The sequence below is a fragment of the Mytilus galloprovincialis genome, chromosome 6 (assembly GCF_965363235.1).
Source record: "Mytilus galloprovincialis chromosome 6, xbMytGall1.hap1.1, whole genome shotgun sequence".
NCBI lineage: Eukaryota > Metazoa > Mollusca > Bivalvia > Mytilida > Mytilidae > Mytilus > Mytilus galloprovincialis.
The window spans coordinates 14,755,449-14,771,751 of record NC_134843.1 but is presented as its reverse complement, the minus strand read 5'-3'; the positions used below and the strand labels follow the sequence as shown (position 1 = coordinate 14,771,751).

Sequence of the window (16,303 nt, the reverse complement as noted above, 5' to 3'; positions counted from 1 at the left end):
GAACTCATCTTGTAGCTTGTTGAAAATATCGTTACGTAGCTCAGGTAAACAGTCCTACGTTTTGACTTTTGGTTACATTGAAAAAGACCGATAAAACCGAAGGTCGTATTACTTCTAAGTACCGGAAACAATTCCGGTCAGAAATCCGGGTGAAACGGGTAATGTTAGAAATTCCCGGGACCCGCCGGGTAAAGAAAAACTCCCAGGTGAGAGGTGAAAATAACGGGTGTCACCCGCAAAAAACGGGTGAGTTGACAGGTATGATATTTATAAATGCCTATGATAATGTGCAATCTACGCACTTTAAGCAGTGGCGGATGCAGGAATTTTTGAAAGGGGGGGTGCTAGCCCAGGGCAAAGGGGGGGTGCAGGGGGGGTGCAAACATACGTTCCGATTCAAATGCATTGATCGGCCAAAATAAAGGGGGGGTGCGGACCCCCGGAACCCCCCCTCTGGATCCGCCACTGTTAAGAATTCATTGTTTAAATATTTCACAAGTTTCTCTTAACCGATTTTCAAATGCTCCACAAAAACAATCATATTTCAATGCAAAGCGGCCTTTTCACTATTTCGAGCTACAATCTATGATTTATGGTTGCTAAGACCAATTATTATTTGTGTACTATTTAAATCTAAGCTGTTTTTGTCTTTATATTGCTTGATCATTATGATAAACTTAAAATGGTTGTTTTGGTTGCTGTTTGTAATATTTGTTTTCATGTATTGTTTGACACAAATCTGGCCATTTGCTTTTTCGTTTGAATTGTTTCAGATTTGTCATATGGGGGTCCTTTAATAAATAGCTAACTTTACGGCATTGAGTTTTATTCATTGTTGAAGGCCATTCGGTTACATATACACAGTTGCTTTATACATGTATGTCATTTGAACTCTGGTTGAGACTTTTCAAGCAAACCACATCACCTTATTTTAATATTAACATAAAATGCAGGTTTTTTTTTTATCCTGTCAAATTCTTCTCTTTTTGCGCTTATTATATGTATAGGTTTAGTCACATGCATATGATTATTTGGATATACTGAATACACTCAGTATAAATATATTCATCTTGCAATTTATGGGTTTGGGAAGATAAATGTATATGTGTGGATTTCATGTTTTTTGTCAGTGTTGTTTTAGAATGTTCATATGTTTAATATTATTTAGAGTGACTGAGTTTATCCTAGCAACTTGTTTCTCATTCTCAAATACAATGTTAATAAAATAATACAGATTCTATTTAGTTGTATGCTCAAATATCCAATAGAACCAGACATAGCAATCCACACTCATTTAGGCAAATACAAACATCTAAAGACAGTTATAAATATTCATTTTATCCTCGAACAGTTATAAATTGGAATCATCTGCCACAACAAATAGTATCATGCAGTACAGTAGAGGGATTCAAGAGTATGATCTCAGAATCTGCTCTCATCCCCATATTCTATCCCTAACTATTCTGTTATCAAATGTATATAGTTTTATCACAATTTATTTTTTTCAAATGTACATACGTTATGTTGATTTTTTGATTTTGTTATTTTTGATTTTTTGTTGCTAAATTAGTGTAAATTATAAATTTTATAGTCGACGCCCGGCGAATAATCTTCAATAATTGAAGGATCGCTAGAAACCTAAAGAAGAAGAACGAGTTATATTAAAAATAAAAATCTCCTCAAATATTGGGGTAATATTGAAATCTATCCTCGGGAAATGCATAAATAACAAAACGTTGTCGAGAAACTGAACTGGCGGTAAAGAATCCTTCCGGCTGTGTCGCAGGCCATATTCAATCGATCTACGCTAGTAGTTTTCATAAAGTTTGTGTTCAATAAACCTATAAGTAGAGATATACCAGTCACGCAGATCATGTTCGTAGGTGAAGAAGAGAGGCGAAAGATACCAAACGGATATTCGATCCACATAGCTGACAACAAAGCACTATTGGAGGCCTCAGAACACAATTATTCTTCCCCTTGGATACAATGCATTTTTTAGTTAAAGTCAAATTGAATTAAAAAATTTGCACCGCTACAAACATGAAATAAATTTAACTGCTCATAGACCATTATTATTCTGATAAAATATGCTTGTCCCAGGACATTCCATCAGTGCTTTTTCTTTTGAGGGCCCTATTAGCATACCAATGGTAGGATTTGAATCTTGTATAATTGACAAAGGCTAATTTCTACCCTACTTTCATTTTGGCCAAATCACTACTTTCACTTTCAACAATATTTTTTTTCCACATGTTTTACTTATTTCAATATATATGCAACTGATAGGACCATTTAAATAGTAAACATTTCAACAGTAGACAGATTACTTGGGAAGAAATACCCTATATAATAATTGGGAACTATATTCCTAGACCACGAACAAAGGGAATTAATTGTGATCTGAGGCCTATTAGACCTAAAAAAATTAAAGTATCCACATGAAACTTAATAGTTACTTAGCATTATATCTTAGTAGTATAAATGCCAAATTTTATTACATTCTGACAAATAACAAAATAGTTTGGAATGTTTTTATACTAGTATATATGTCTGCGGAACATGCTATTTGCAAAGTTTTAAGAATTCAGTCAAAATTTTATTCAGAAAATATTTTTTTGGTAATGTTTTCCCAAAATAAGCCTTGATCCAGTTAACATAACTTGTATTTAGTTGAAATGAGACAACTGCTAAAGCAAACTGCCACTTATGTGCCATTTTTTTTCATATCTATATCTCTATGTTTATTAAATCAGAATTGGTCAGTATGATATTAAAAGGTACAGACATAAAAAGCATAATTGTGGATGAATAGACACTGAAAAATTGATGTATTCCCTTCATTCTATCCAACCTATTGGTTATTTACTTCTAAACAACTAAAAGTAATTTAGACTTGGCCCTTTTAAATTTTTTAAAACATTTTATTTTTCATTATTTTAAAAAATTTTTGTATGTCATGTTATGTCCCAGGATCAACTCAGTTTTGTAAAACCTTATTAAATTGCATTTATAAGGTACCCTCATTGATTTAATGAAGTAATGTGGTACATTCTCACAATTGTATTCCTTTAATTTTCATTAGAAATCATGTAAACTGTAAAAAATGCTAATATCTGCCTCATATGCCCAAATATGGTAAAAATGTCTTATTTTGATAGACTCTGTGTAATTTCTGTTTTCTTTCTTGAAAAGTAATCAGACAAAGATCATGTTGTTACCTGTTAGACCCTTTATTTACAATAATTGTGTTTTGTCCAAACTCATCTCCTATGGATATAACTCGAATAATTACAGCGCCCCCTTACGGTCATTGTGGTTAATGGAGTGATCGAAGTGATCGTAATATAACGACTGGATTATTCGGGTTATATTGGATGCTCAATCTACAAAATATCTGTCAGATGTTGGTTCATCGTGGCTCTTTCTGTCCTTCTAACTAGCAATATTACTTTTTTAATGAACTTTATCTCGTTTTTTTACATAGAGAAAAAAGAGCCGATTTTACTGTTCCGCTATTTTTTTTTTTTCCATTTTTGGATGTTGTTTATATTTCCCAACTTAACTCTTTATATAAAAAAGAACATGCGGTATGATTGCCAATGAGACAACTGTACACAATAGACAAATGACACAGAAATTAACAACTTTGAAAAGTAGAATAAAATGTGTTTTCAAATATTTCAGTTTTCATGAAAAATGTTATTAGACGATGTATTTTTTGCCAATGTGTAAATGTGTATTCAGTAAAATTATTAATAAAAAAAAATAATACAAGGTGCATGTGTCAGAATTCAAAATATTTCTACAAATAATTATATATTTGACAATGTTACTGATATATTTGTAATGGGTCAAATAACAAAAATGCCGAACTTGAAACGAAAATTCAAAACGGGAAGTCCTTTTATCAAATGACACAGTCAACACATCAAACGAATGGAGAACAACTGCCATATTCCTGACTTGTTATATAGAAAATGGTTGATTAAACCTGGTTTTATAGCTAGCCAAACCTCTGACTTTTATGACATGGAGAACAATTGATATATTCCTTATAGTCATTTGCTTACGTAAATATGGAAAACATGAACCACAATTTATTTCATAGATGTTGTATAGAGTTATAGGAAGATTCGGTATAAGTGCCAATGAGACTACTCTCCAAGTCACAATTATAAAAGTAAACCATAATAGGTCAAGGTACGGGCTTCATACCGAACAGCAAGCTATGTGCATATAAACATACTACTTATCATTGTGTATTGGTAGATTGATGTTGTTTTTGTTCATAAAATAATAAGATATGGTATGAGTGCCTATGAGACAACTCTTTCATCCAAGTCACAATTTGCAAGTGTAAACCATTACTAGAACACACCCGCGAAATTGCGGGCACATACAGTTTGTGAACTGTTGTAGGATAATTTGTTGTAAAATATATTATCTATGGAGAATTTCATAAAAGGTATCAAAAGCCCTCTCCCTTTTTACAAAGTCCGATATTTGTTTCCTTTCTGTTAAATTCAATTTTTTTTCGAGTTTCTGGCCTCAGACCACAATTATTCTTCTCTTTTGCTACAATGCTTCTTTTGGTATAAGTCAAATCAAGTTAAAAATTATGGCAAGCCGTTCTCGTCAAAACTATGTTTAAACCCTTTTTCGAAAAATTTACACACTGAGAATTACAACAAAGCACACTGAGATTTAAAAACTTCAAAACGCACACTGAGAATTGAAAATTACACACTGAGAATTGAAAATTACACACTGAGAATTGAAAATTACAGACTGAGAATTAAAATTACACACTGAGATTTCATATAGACGCACTGAGATTACAAAAATGAAAAACGCACACTGAGAATTGAAAATTACAAACTGAGACTTGAAAATTACACACTGAGATTTCAAAAAGACACACTGAGAATAAATAAACTGAAAACACACACTGAGAATTTGAAATTACACACTGAGAATTTAAAATTACACACTGAGATTTGTGCGCACTTTTTATGCGCACATATCTAATTAACATACTTCATCTGAATCTATTACAAGCTTAAGGAAAACAACAAGGGAACAGAACTTGTTAGTCCTTCGGTTTGGTTCCAAATTATTAATAAAAAAATCTTTAGAAATACAAGAACAAGAAAAATACCCACTTACTCTTATTACAAAATATAACCAAATGGTGAAAAACTTTATTAAAATTATAAGAAAACATTGGAACAATCTGCAAAAGAATGCAGTGAAATTTTTACTTAAGTGTCTATTATAGCATATAAACGTAACAAAAATATAAAAGATTAACTAGCGAAATCAGGGAAACAGTTGGAAGACTTTTGAAAAGGGACCCATATTTAATTACTGGTAGTAATGATCTGAATTATAGGCAACAAACTAACTTATGAATATAAGCGATGTTAAGTCTTGAAATTTATTACGAATGTTGGTTGAAGGAATCGCATTTCATTATGACAAGAGTTCTTGAGATCAAGATATTAATCTGTTGAATTATTCATCTCATAAATATTCATTAGTAATTTGCATATTAATCTCAGTGTGTATTTTTGAAATCTCAGTGTGTAATTAACAATTCTCAGTGTGTGTTTTTCAATTTATTTCATCTCAGTGTGTCTTTTTAAAATCTCAGTGTGTAATTTTGAGTTCTCAGTGTGTGTTTTTTATTTTTTTTTAATCTCAGTGTGTAATTTCGATTTCTCAGTGTGTTATTATAGGTTTTTAAATCTCAGTGTGTATTTTTTTCGAAAAAAGGGCTTAAACATAGTTTTGACGAGAACGGCTTGCCATAAAAAATTTGCACCGTTTCAAACATCAAATAAATGTAACTGCTTATATATAGACCATTATAAGTCTAATAAAATATGCTTCAAGGTCAATCAATCTGATTTTTCTTTTGAGAGCCTTACTAACATGCCAATGGTAGGATATGAATCTTGAGGGGTGGTCGTAGGGGTCCTGATCCCGAAATCTCGAGATGCAGAATTTAAAGAAATTTATTCCGAAATCCCGAAATCGAAAAATATATTCCCGGATTCCCGTAAGGATCAATCCCCAAATCCCGACGCCCAAAAAAGGTCCTGCCTCCTCTAATCTCTACCTTACTTTCATTTTTGCCAAATCACTATTTTCACTTTCAACAATAAATTGTTATGCCCCATCTAGTCTGTGCATCCGTGCTTTCGTTCGTTCGGTCGTCCGTTTGTCCCGCTTCAGGTTAAAGTTTTTGGTCGAGGTAGTTTTAGATGAAGTTGAGCATGTTTTACTTATTTTAATATATAGAATGAAATTCAAAACAGTGTGGCCAAAGGTTCTCAACACCTTAATAAAATAATTCGAAAATTAATCAGGAATAACCTTTATGTTTTGATTTATATAATTGTATAATTGATATAAATCAAAACATCGTGTTATTTCTGATTAATTTTTCGAATTACTTTATTAAGGTGTTGAGAACCTTTGGTGACCCCATAGTTTAAGTGTCTTTAAAAAGTACATAGAGAGCAGTGGTCGTTACATACAAACGTTCACCTAAATTGTCCCAGTCAATGGATGAATTTAATGTGTCAATCAATGGCCACAGCCACACTGTTTTGAATTTCATTCTATATCCAAGTGGTATGACCTCTTAAATAGTAAACATTTCAAAGAAAACAGTAGACAGAATCAGGGACTTTCTATACTAACATAGAAAGTCTCTGACAGAACACAGAGAGTCTCTATATATTAAAGTAGTATAATCGTAGTTCACATGTAGATAAACGCGAAAAATAATTGCCCTCTATAAGGAGGTATAATAGTTGTGGTTCTTTCGATCTAAACACCATGATATGGAGAACAATTTGATTGGCTTATTTATTTTTCATTTTTTGTTATCTATCATACCATTGGTTGTGTTTGTGAATGTTTCAAACCGGAAGTCTTATCTATGACTAAAAGTCAGTCTGATGACGGAATCATATCCGGACTCCTTTTTTTGTCGTTTTTCTCCCAAAATAACTCAATCTGAATAATCATAAGAATGGATGACAAATGCGACTATGCATGTTACCTATAGGACACAGAGGCATGATGATTCAATTTGATTTATTGTGGAAGGAAGAGAAGCGACACACAAAATGAGGTCTTCTCGTTTAATAGTATAGATAGGTTAGAGTACGGTCTCCAACACGGAGCATTGGCTCACACCGAACAGCAAGGCTATAAAGGGCCCCCAAAATGACTACGTTAAAACCATTCAAACAGAAAAACCACCGACCTTGAAAAATAAACCCGAGAAACACTTAATAAACAGCATCAACAAACGACAACCACTGAACACTTGGTTTATATTTCGTCTATAGAGCCTTATTGAAAAATTGTAAACAATTGGAATACGTAACCCTCTTCAAATAGATATGAATTTTAAAAAATGACGACTTATATATATACTTATAAAGACACACTAGAATGTTTGACCTTAAAAATATTTTGTAACTCGAAAATATCCGCTTTGTAACGCTTAAAACTATTATCACTTGCACAATTACAAATTTGACATATTTTCAAAAACAATTCAAATCATTTTGTTTTGAGTTGAAATGTTTAAAATTTGTTTATTCAATGTCACAGTTTAAAAGTGTTGGTAAACTCAATCTTTTGGTTTTGAATGTAATCTCTTTACAGCGCGATAGTAGAAATAGTCTCGCGTTAGTTGGCACCCATATTCCTTTATGCAGTTATCTAAAAATAACATAATCAAATAAGTAAAATTTACATGCATAGATTTGCTTATTTACAGATTATCGTATTATCAAGAACTACTTTTCATTTCGACTAATTTATCGAGTACATACCGTCAACAAGAAAAGTCTTTAGTCCTTATAGGATATTGGTAATAATTCCAAACATGGCGGGTATGTAGTGATTTAATTTAACATATTTATATATCCCGTACAAAATGGAATTATTGTACATTTAGTGCTTGCTGAGTTTTAAGTTACGTTTTATAACATTATCATGTTTATCCCAGAAAAAGGGCTTTTGGCTTATTTATAATAGAATTTAAAAAAAAGACGATTGAAAATCTGAATATTTAAATTTTCCAACACCCTTAGACAGTTACCATTCATTATCAGTGTGGCACCTTTTTTGTTTTTCCTCGTGATTTTATTAAAAATGAACTGTTTTTTTTTCGATAACATATAGGAAAACGTCATCGTTTGATGTTGAATTGCCAATTAAGCTCTTTCTGGATTAATATAGAAATCAGGAAATACAGCTGATACCCTTCAGGGATTAATATCGAATTCACTGAAACTTTTATGGGGTTGATACTGAATTAGTGCAGAAGCTGTTAAAGGTTGAATTGCATTTCCACTAAAGTTAAAAGTATTTAATAGCCTCTGAAATACTATATCGATTGATGTTGAATTTCCCATTAAGCTCTTGTTGGTTCGATTTTAAACTGTCACTGACACTTTTAATGGGTTAACATTAGTTTGCCATTGAAACCCCTATAAGGGGTTGATATTGAATTACCACACACACTCTTGAAGGATTGATATTTAATTGCCACTGAAGCTCTACTGAATTGCTACTGAAACTCTAATGGGTTGATATTAAATTGCTCCTGAAGTTCTTTAGGTATTGATAATATTGAATTGCCACTGAAACTCTTGTGGGTTGATATTAAATTACCACTGAATCTCTTTACGGGTTAGAATGGATTTCCCGCTGTGGTTCTTTAGGGGCTGATATTGAATATAATTCCTGCACATAAAACGTATATGATTTCCGATGACTATTATCATAATACTAGTGATATTCTGCAGAAGGGCATTTATCATTTTTTATTATCAGTATTGATGTCAATATAATGAAAGTGTCTCTCAGTGAACATCAAAAAAAATTTGCATGGCTACCGAAGAAATATAATTTAATAGAGGCCGTTTCTTTTAATAAATTTCTTGTCATCAATTTCGCTCCAATTAAGAAAGTAGAAGACATTATCCCGATTGGAATGGCCGGTAAACAGGCGCTTTGCTCTTTTGATATAATCGGGTTGCATACATTGCTCATTTTTCTTTACAGGAGAAGACACAAAAGAGAAAATGACGATAGAGGGCGTGGACGTGGGTAAAGTGAGAAACTTTCCATTCTCCGCGTTGAAGACTTTAGGTTCCATACAGATAGGTATCGGCGGGATATGTATTGGTTTAGGAATTATAGATTTCTTGCTATTTATATTTTTTGAAGACAAATTTGTGCCTGATCCAAAAATGAAGGAAACTGAAGCTTATCAGAAGGTAGACACACTTACAAAGACTTTTTCTCCAGTCTGGTGTGGTGTTTGGGTAGGTACTGTAAATCATTTTCCACTGTAAAATTATATTGGAGCTTTGATATAAAAACTTGACATTCATTAATAAAAAACAAGAAAAAAAGTATTACTATCAGTAAAAATAACCAGAATATTTAAGAAGTTTTATTACAAATGTGATCAATCTAAGAAGCATTTTTGGTGTTCTGCTGATTGCCTTTTGTTTGCTTTGACTTTAATGTTTTTTCTTGTCAAAGAAGTTTATTTTGAAGCATTTATAAGAAAATCCCCTACAGAACAGAATATGTGTGTCTATTAATTACTCATATAACCACGCTTTAGTATACTACCAAACATTTTTCTTTCAGTTTTGTGTTACTGGTGCATTCGCCGCCATTTTATCACAGAAGAAGCTTGCAAACATTAATTATTACGTAGGTAAAAGTTATCAAAATTAAAAACAAATATACATGCAAAACGATTATTAATTATCCTAGGAGATACAATTATTTGTATTTTTACTTATATAAAATATGAGATGATGGTCTTCAGTTTATAATAAATAAATATGGAATTGCTTTCAGTGACACTAATTTATAATGTCAAACCGAATACATTCAAATCTTCTTTTGGAAAACTATATACCAACACGGCGCATATTTTAAAATTTTATTCTAAAAAACTTTGTAATTCATATATAATATGTTTTAAAAATATGATGACTGTTGTATAATAAAGAATCTCGACAATATAAAACGGCTTGAGGTCAAGTAACAGTAAATGGGCTAATTTCCTGGGATGTGTTTTAGTTGATTTTAGTCTCTGATGCATGATTTTTTATTATTAATTGTTTTTGGCTTTTAACTAGCTGTCAGTAACTGCGAGTACTCTCAAATCGTATTTTCTTGTTAATTCGACCGGTTGATACTTTTAATTATGTGTTTTTGCTATTTCATATTAATATGAATCTTGTCTATAGACCAGCTTTGATTATTTGGAACATCTACTAATTTTCACTTCTTCGTAAGTACATTTGTATGAACTTCAAGATTATTCTCCTTAAATCTGTACAGGGAAGTTTTAGCTAGCTCTAATTGTATAGTTTTATTGTTGATATTCACCCCAATTTGTATCTAGTGTTAAATTATGTATTTATATGACATAACTTTCTTGCTATTCCTAATTATTGGAAGAATTTTATACACATAAGTAGTATACCTAAAACGACAAAGTTATTTTTCATTTATCTGTAGATATTATAAAAACCGTTTTTTTTTCAAAAGTGATTATTTTCGAAGGGTTACATATTTCGCGGTGATGTTTTGAAATGGCTTTGTTTGGACTTTTCTGTTTGCTTTTTGGCCTTGTATGTTTGTCCCTAATATTTTATTAACTGTGCATTTCCATTCAGGTATCGCAGATCAAATTTATTCGTTCATAGTGTGTTAATTTACGTTTTTTGATTGAGTTAAGCCTTCCAATTGATATTTTATCGTGTGGTCACCTCACCTCACCTATCCTCTTCATGCCGGTCGGCATTTAAGGCCCTGATACATTCTTTCCATTTAACATGGTCTTTAGCTGCTGTTCTTGCTGTAGCCCAGCTGTTCCATCCAAGTGATGTTCTTTCAGTCTCTACAGTCCGTCTCCAGGTAGTTTTGGGACGTCCAACTTTCCTCTTTCCCTCAGGTTTCCATGTCAGTGCAACTGAGCATATTCTGTTGGTATCCATCCTTAGTACATGGCCAATCCATCTCCATCTTCGTTCTATTATATCTTCACTTAGCTTCTTTGTTCCAGTTTTTATGTGGAGGTTTTCGTTGGATATTGTATCAGGCCATCTTATTTTCAGTATCTGTCTTAAACATCTATTTTGAAAGGTGTTTAATTTCTTCTTGTCTTGTTCGGTTGTTTTCCAGGTTTCACATCCGTATAGTAGGACTGATGTGACTAAGCTGTTAAACAACCTGACCTTCGTTTTAAATGACAGTACTGACGATCTCCATATTTTTCTTAGCCTGCTAAATTGGCCTTTAGCTTTCTTCAACCTGTTGTCCATGTCATTGTCACAGCCACCTTTTGTTGTTACTATTCCTCCTAGGTAAGTGAAGGTATCGACATCCTCTAGGTCTTTCTCATTTAACTTCACTGGGTTGTTGTTTGTGGTGTTCATCCGCATTACTTTTGTTTTAGAGGTGTTAATCTTAAGTCCTATTTTGCTGGCATTCTCTTGAAGTTTATCTGTTTTCAGTTGTAGGTGTTGGAATTTGGAAGACAGTAGTGCTAGGTCGTCAGCAAAATCAAGGTCCTCTAGTTTGGTGGTAAATTTCCATCTGATTCCTGTTTCATGATCTTTAATCGTTTGTTTCATGACATAGTCAATGGCTAATAGAAATAAGAAACCAGACATCACACATCCTTGTTTTACTCCCGTTTTTACTTTAAACCATTCCGATTGTATTCCTTCGTCTATGACTGCACACTCAAATGAGTCGTAAAAGAGTTTTATAACTTCAGTGTGATGAGTTTGTCTGGGATGTGGTAAGCTTTTAAGATGGACCATAAGCTTTCCCTGTGGATGGAATCAAACGCCTTTTCAAAGTCTACAAAGTTGATGTATAAAGGAGCATTCCATTCCGAACATTGTTCTATGATGTTTCTTAACGTGAAAAGTTGTTCTGTAGTGCTTTTACCCCTTCTGAAGCCAGCTTGTTCTTGTCTCAGCTCTTCATCTATTCCTTCTTGTATTCTTTGGATAATGATTTTTGTGAATACCTTACTTGTCACAGAAAGCAGTGTTATGCCTCTGTAGTTATCGCAGCATGTTCGATCTCCTTTCTTTACTATTTTAACTATTAGACTTTTATTCCACTCCTTTGGTATTTCATCTCCAATCCATATCATATTGTAAAGTTTATGTAAATACTTGGTGGTTGTTATTGTATCTGCTTTTAGTATCTCAGCTGGTATGCCATCTATGCCTCCTGACTTCCCATTTTTTAGTCTTTTCAATGCTTTTGAAATTTCCTCTTTCCTGATTGGACCTGTATCTATTTCTCTTTCCTCGATTTCATAGTTTAAATTAATGTTAAATGGTATTTCAGGTTCAGGTCTGTTCAAGACTTCTTGAAAGTGTTCTATATTGTGATGTTATGCTATTGTTTTAGATGAAGGGAGAAGGTTTGGTACCATTACAACGTTTAATCCCGCTGCAAATGTTTGCACCTGTCCTAAGTCAGGAATCTGATGTACAGTAGTTGTCGTTTGTTTATGTAATTTAAACGTGTTTCTCGTTTCTCGTTTTTTTTTATATAGATTAGACCGTTGTTTTTCCCGTTTAAATGGCTCCGTGTTGAAGGCCGTACATTGACCTATAATGGTTTACTTTTATAAATTGTTTTTTGGATGAAGAAGTGTCTCATATGCACTCACACCACATCTTCCTATATCTATGTCGCAGATTTTGCTAAAATTTTGCATGCAACCTTGGCTTATTGAACTACAACTGAAAATCGAAAAAAAAACCAACATTTTATTTATCTCTTTTAATCTAAAATTGAAATAACATTATTTGAAGTATAACTGTCTGCACATATGTTTTAACAGAAAATGACGTTCCTGATACTAAGTATAACATGTGCTTCAGTTTCTGGACCTCTCTGTTTGATTGTCAGTGTAACATCGGCATATTTGGTAAGTATGAATTATTAAACCTAGAGGGAATATATATTAGTATACTCCGGTTCCCCCACCTATAAAAAAACGAAAGTCTAGAATTAGCACAATAATGCTAAAAGTGGCGTTAAATACCAATCAATCAACCAATCACACATGTCAGGCAAAGTTAAACTTGGATGGTTTTGGCTTTATAGATTCTCAAGTATTTATACGTTTCTTATTACGGTAACTTCAAACCCCTTCACAGAGGCACCCACCGAATATAAAAATAAAGAAGATGTTGTATAATTACCAATGATACAACCAAATGCCACAGAAAAGAACAATTACAAGCCACCCTCCGGTCTATATAGAATCATTTTCATTTTCCAGGATTAAACACTTATCTCTAGTAATGTTTGTTTTTTGTGTCATCTTTTTTTGGTGAAACACGTAACTAAGGGGAACCAATGATTTTGATAAATGCAAAAATATCCTGATATGAAATACTGTGAAAACGTGAAATATGTGCCGTGAAAAGAATAACATTTTTACAGTAAATGTACAGTGTAAGAATTTAGGTAATCAGTCACTGAATACACAGGAAAATAGAAACAGTCAATATTTTAAGTCATATGGCGTGTGAAACATGCTATAGTCACAACAAACAAAATATAACTTAAAGTTGAACTTCATAAAATTAAATAATTGTTCGTAAAAACGAATAAGAGTTCATAAAAAAAATGTATTCAATAAATCAAAATATGTGTTCATAGAATAAATTTAATGCATAAAACATAATTCAATAAATGTTCTTAAATGAGTATTTGTACATGACAACACAATTAATAATTATTGTTCATAAAATCAAATAATTGTTCATAACAACAAATAATTGTTAATAACAATTAGATATGTATTCATTCATAAATTCAAAATATTGATTCATAAAATGTGGTCAATGAGACAATTCTTCATCCATGTTCTTAGCACATGTTGGACGTTTTTAGTTCATTTTTCATGATTTTTTGGTTATTGAATCAGATGCCCTTAAATATTTTTTTTGACAGTGCAACTGTTTTGGTTTTAGCTCTAATGATGCGTCTTATGTAGGCGTCGAAATGCACGGAGAACTCCCCTCCCCCCCCCAAAAAAAAACCAACAACCAAACAAACGACAGTGCACTTGGTCACATGCAATAACAACCAATAGATTTTGTGCCTCCAATTGACATAGTTGGCAAAAGGCCAATAGTGCTGAATAAATGACACAACCAAACACTTCTTGTTGTACAATCAACTGTTCTGTGATCTAAACATAATTTTATTATTTCAGAGACATCAGATAACTCCAGAAGGCTTCCGATGGTTAGTGCCGTTGTTGGTCATGTTTTTTGCATTTTGTGAAATAATATTTGCTCTTATATCTGCGTCTGTTTGCTGCTGCTGTGCACCATTTGATTCATCAAGGGTATTTACCAAGTTTATAATATCTTTTTGTATTTGAGATTTTAAAAAAGTAAAACATGCAATCATTTGTTATCTGATACAAAGAATGGACTATACAAGGGTTGGAGACATTTCTCCTAAAGTGGTCGATTTATCAAATTAGTTTTTCAGTTTAGCGCAATTTTGTATATTTTGTCAATTTTGTATATTTTGTTAAGTTGTGTGTGTAAACAATTACTTTGGTTGTAGGTCATATATGTTCATCGCGCTGTACAAATGCCTAAAAGCACATAGCAATTATAAGGAGTATTTTAAAATTGCGTTGATTTTTTATTATAACGCGACAATACAGAAAATAACAAGTCTTTGATTTAAAAAAAACCCTATTTCTCACATACAAATATTCGATCTAAAAGAGGGGCAAAAGATACCAGAGGGACATTCAAACTCATAGATTGAATATAAACTGACAACGTCATCGCTAAAAAAGAAAAATACGAACAGACAAATAATATTACACAAGACACAACTGGTTTGAATGATAAGTGTTTTCCGAAACCTTGATAATCAGTTTATACTACAATGTGATACATGTAGCTACGCATTGGGACTAAGTTGTTATCATGTCTTGCAATAAACACCACCCATTAAAAATATTAATAAGTTTTCATGTCGAATTTTATTTCCTTTAGGTAAGAGTTCTGCTTGCAAAACAACAAGATGACAATTTTCATGCCATTATTCAAAAAGAGAAATCAATAGATTCCTTTGATATCTTCACAACAAGTGACAGGAGAGGAAAGCCACTTCCGCCTCGCAATCAAGAAATCAAACAAGAAGAACCAACTGTACAAAAGGTTGACCGTAAGCAGCAAACAACCGCAAAAGAAGATAAAAGGCCTCCACCAGCTCCAAAAGAGGAACGCAAACAGGAAAAACCACAAACTGACCATAGAACACGTGAAAGTAAACTATCACACGATCGAAAGCCCGAAAGGAAAGACTCTCTTAGGAGTGAAAATTATAAACATAAAGATGACGAAGAATTTGATGGATCAAGATTTGAAGAGGACAACCCAGTAAGAACACGTGGTTATGCCGACAGACCGTACACAAAGGGTTCCAGTTATGAACAACTAAAAAGTTTAGTTATACCTAAAACAGCACCAAAACAAACATTTTAAACTTTATCTTATTCAAGATATTGACAAGTATTTTTTAATTTAGTAATATTCTGCTTAAATTTCATTTGCTGTCTTTAAATTGATTAAGATTGATAATTTTTTAATTAGTTTCTGAACTTAAAGAAGTCAGGAATCTGATGTTCAGTAGTTGTCGTTTGTTCATGTGTTTCATAAGTGTTTCTCGTTTTTTATATTGATTTGACCATTGGTTTTCCCGTTTGAATGGTTTAACACTTAGTCTATTAACTTTTGGAACGCTTTATAGCTTGTTGTTCGAATTGAGCCAAAGCTTCGTGTTGAAGACAGTACTTTTACCTATAATGATTTACTTGTACAAATTGTGACTAGGATATGGAGAGTTGTCTTATTGGCACTAATATCACACCTTCTTGTATCTATTTAAATACACCAGTCCTATTAGATGACCAGAATTGTTATATTTTGACATTAAAAGTTAACTTACGTTATTCGTTTTTATTTGTACCATTTCTACTTATTTTTTTAGTCAAATTTTACACTTCAGCGTTTTTTTAGGCAGTATAACAAATGTTTACATGTGAAACAGGATAACATTTACCTTTCAGAAAATGTAATACCTCTTCGGTTTTTGAACGTTATTTCGCCTTAAGCCAGAGAGTTTCATTTCCTTCCTTGTTTGCGTTGATCCGTCTTGCTCGCGTTTTGTACTC

General features: G+C 32.6%; 1 protein-coding gene across 2 annotated transcripts; it reads left to right on the top strand.

Moving 5' to 3' along the window:
- The first annotated feature begins 7,796 nt into the window (after positions 1–7,796).
- Positions 7,797–15,642, top strand: LOC143078000 (uncharacterized). 2 transcript variants are annotated; one of them, XM_076253033.1, is made up of 6 exons: positions 7,797–7,919; positions 9,097–9,359; positions 9,694–9,759; positions 12,932–13,018; positions 14,318–14,452; positions 15,123–15,642. In XM_076253033.1, the coding sequence occupies exons 1-6, from the start codon at positions 7,913–7,915 to the stop codon at positions 15,612–15,614; spliced, it is 1,050 nt and encodes a 349-aa protein (XP_076109148.1). In that variant the 5' UTR covers positions 7,797–7,912; the 3' UTR covers positions 15,615–15,642. The 2 variants fall into 2 exon arrangements, with proteins under 2 accessions (XP_076109148.1, XP_076109149.1); XM_076253034.1 differs by having other exon boundaries at positions 7,835–7,919; positions 9,100–9,359.
- The last annotated feature ends 661 nt before the right edge of the window (positions 15,643–16,303 follow it).

What these genes read in the sequence shown, in the direction of transcription:
- LOC143078000 (XM_076253033.1), top strand. An exon ending in TTGCAAACATTAATTATTAC is followed by an intron (nt 9,760 to 12,931) that starts GTAGGTAAAAGT and finishes ATGTTTTAACAG; the next exon opens with AAAATGACGTTCCTGATACT. An exon ending in CACCATTTGATTCATCAAGG is followed by an intron (nt 14,453 to 15,122) that starts GTATTTACCAAG and finishes TATTTCCTTTAG; the next exon opens with GTAAGAGTTCTGCTTGCAAA.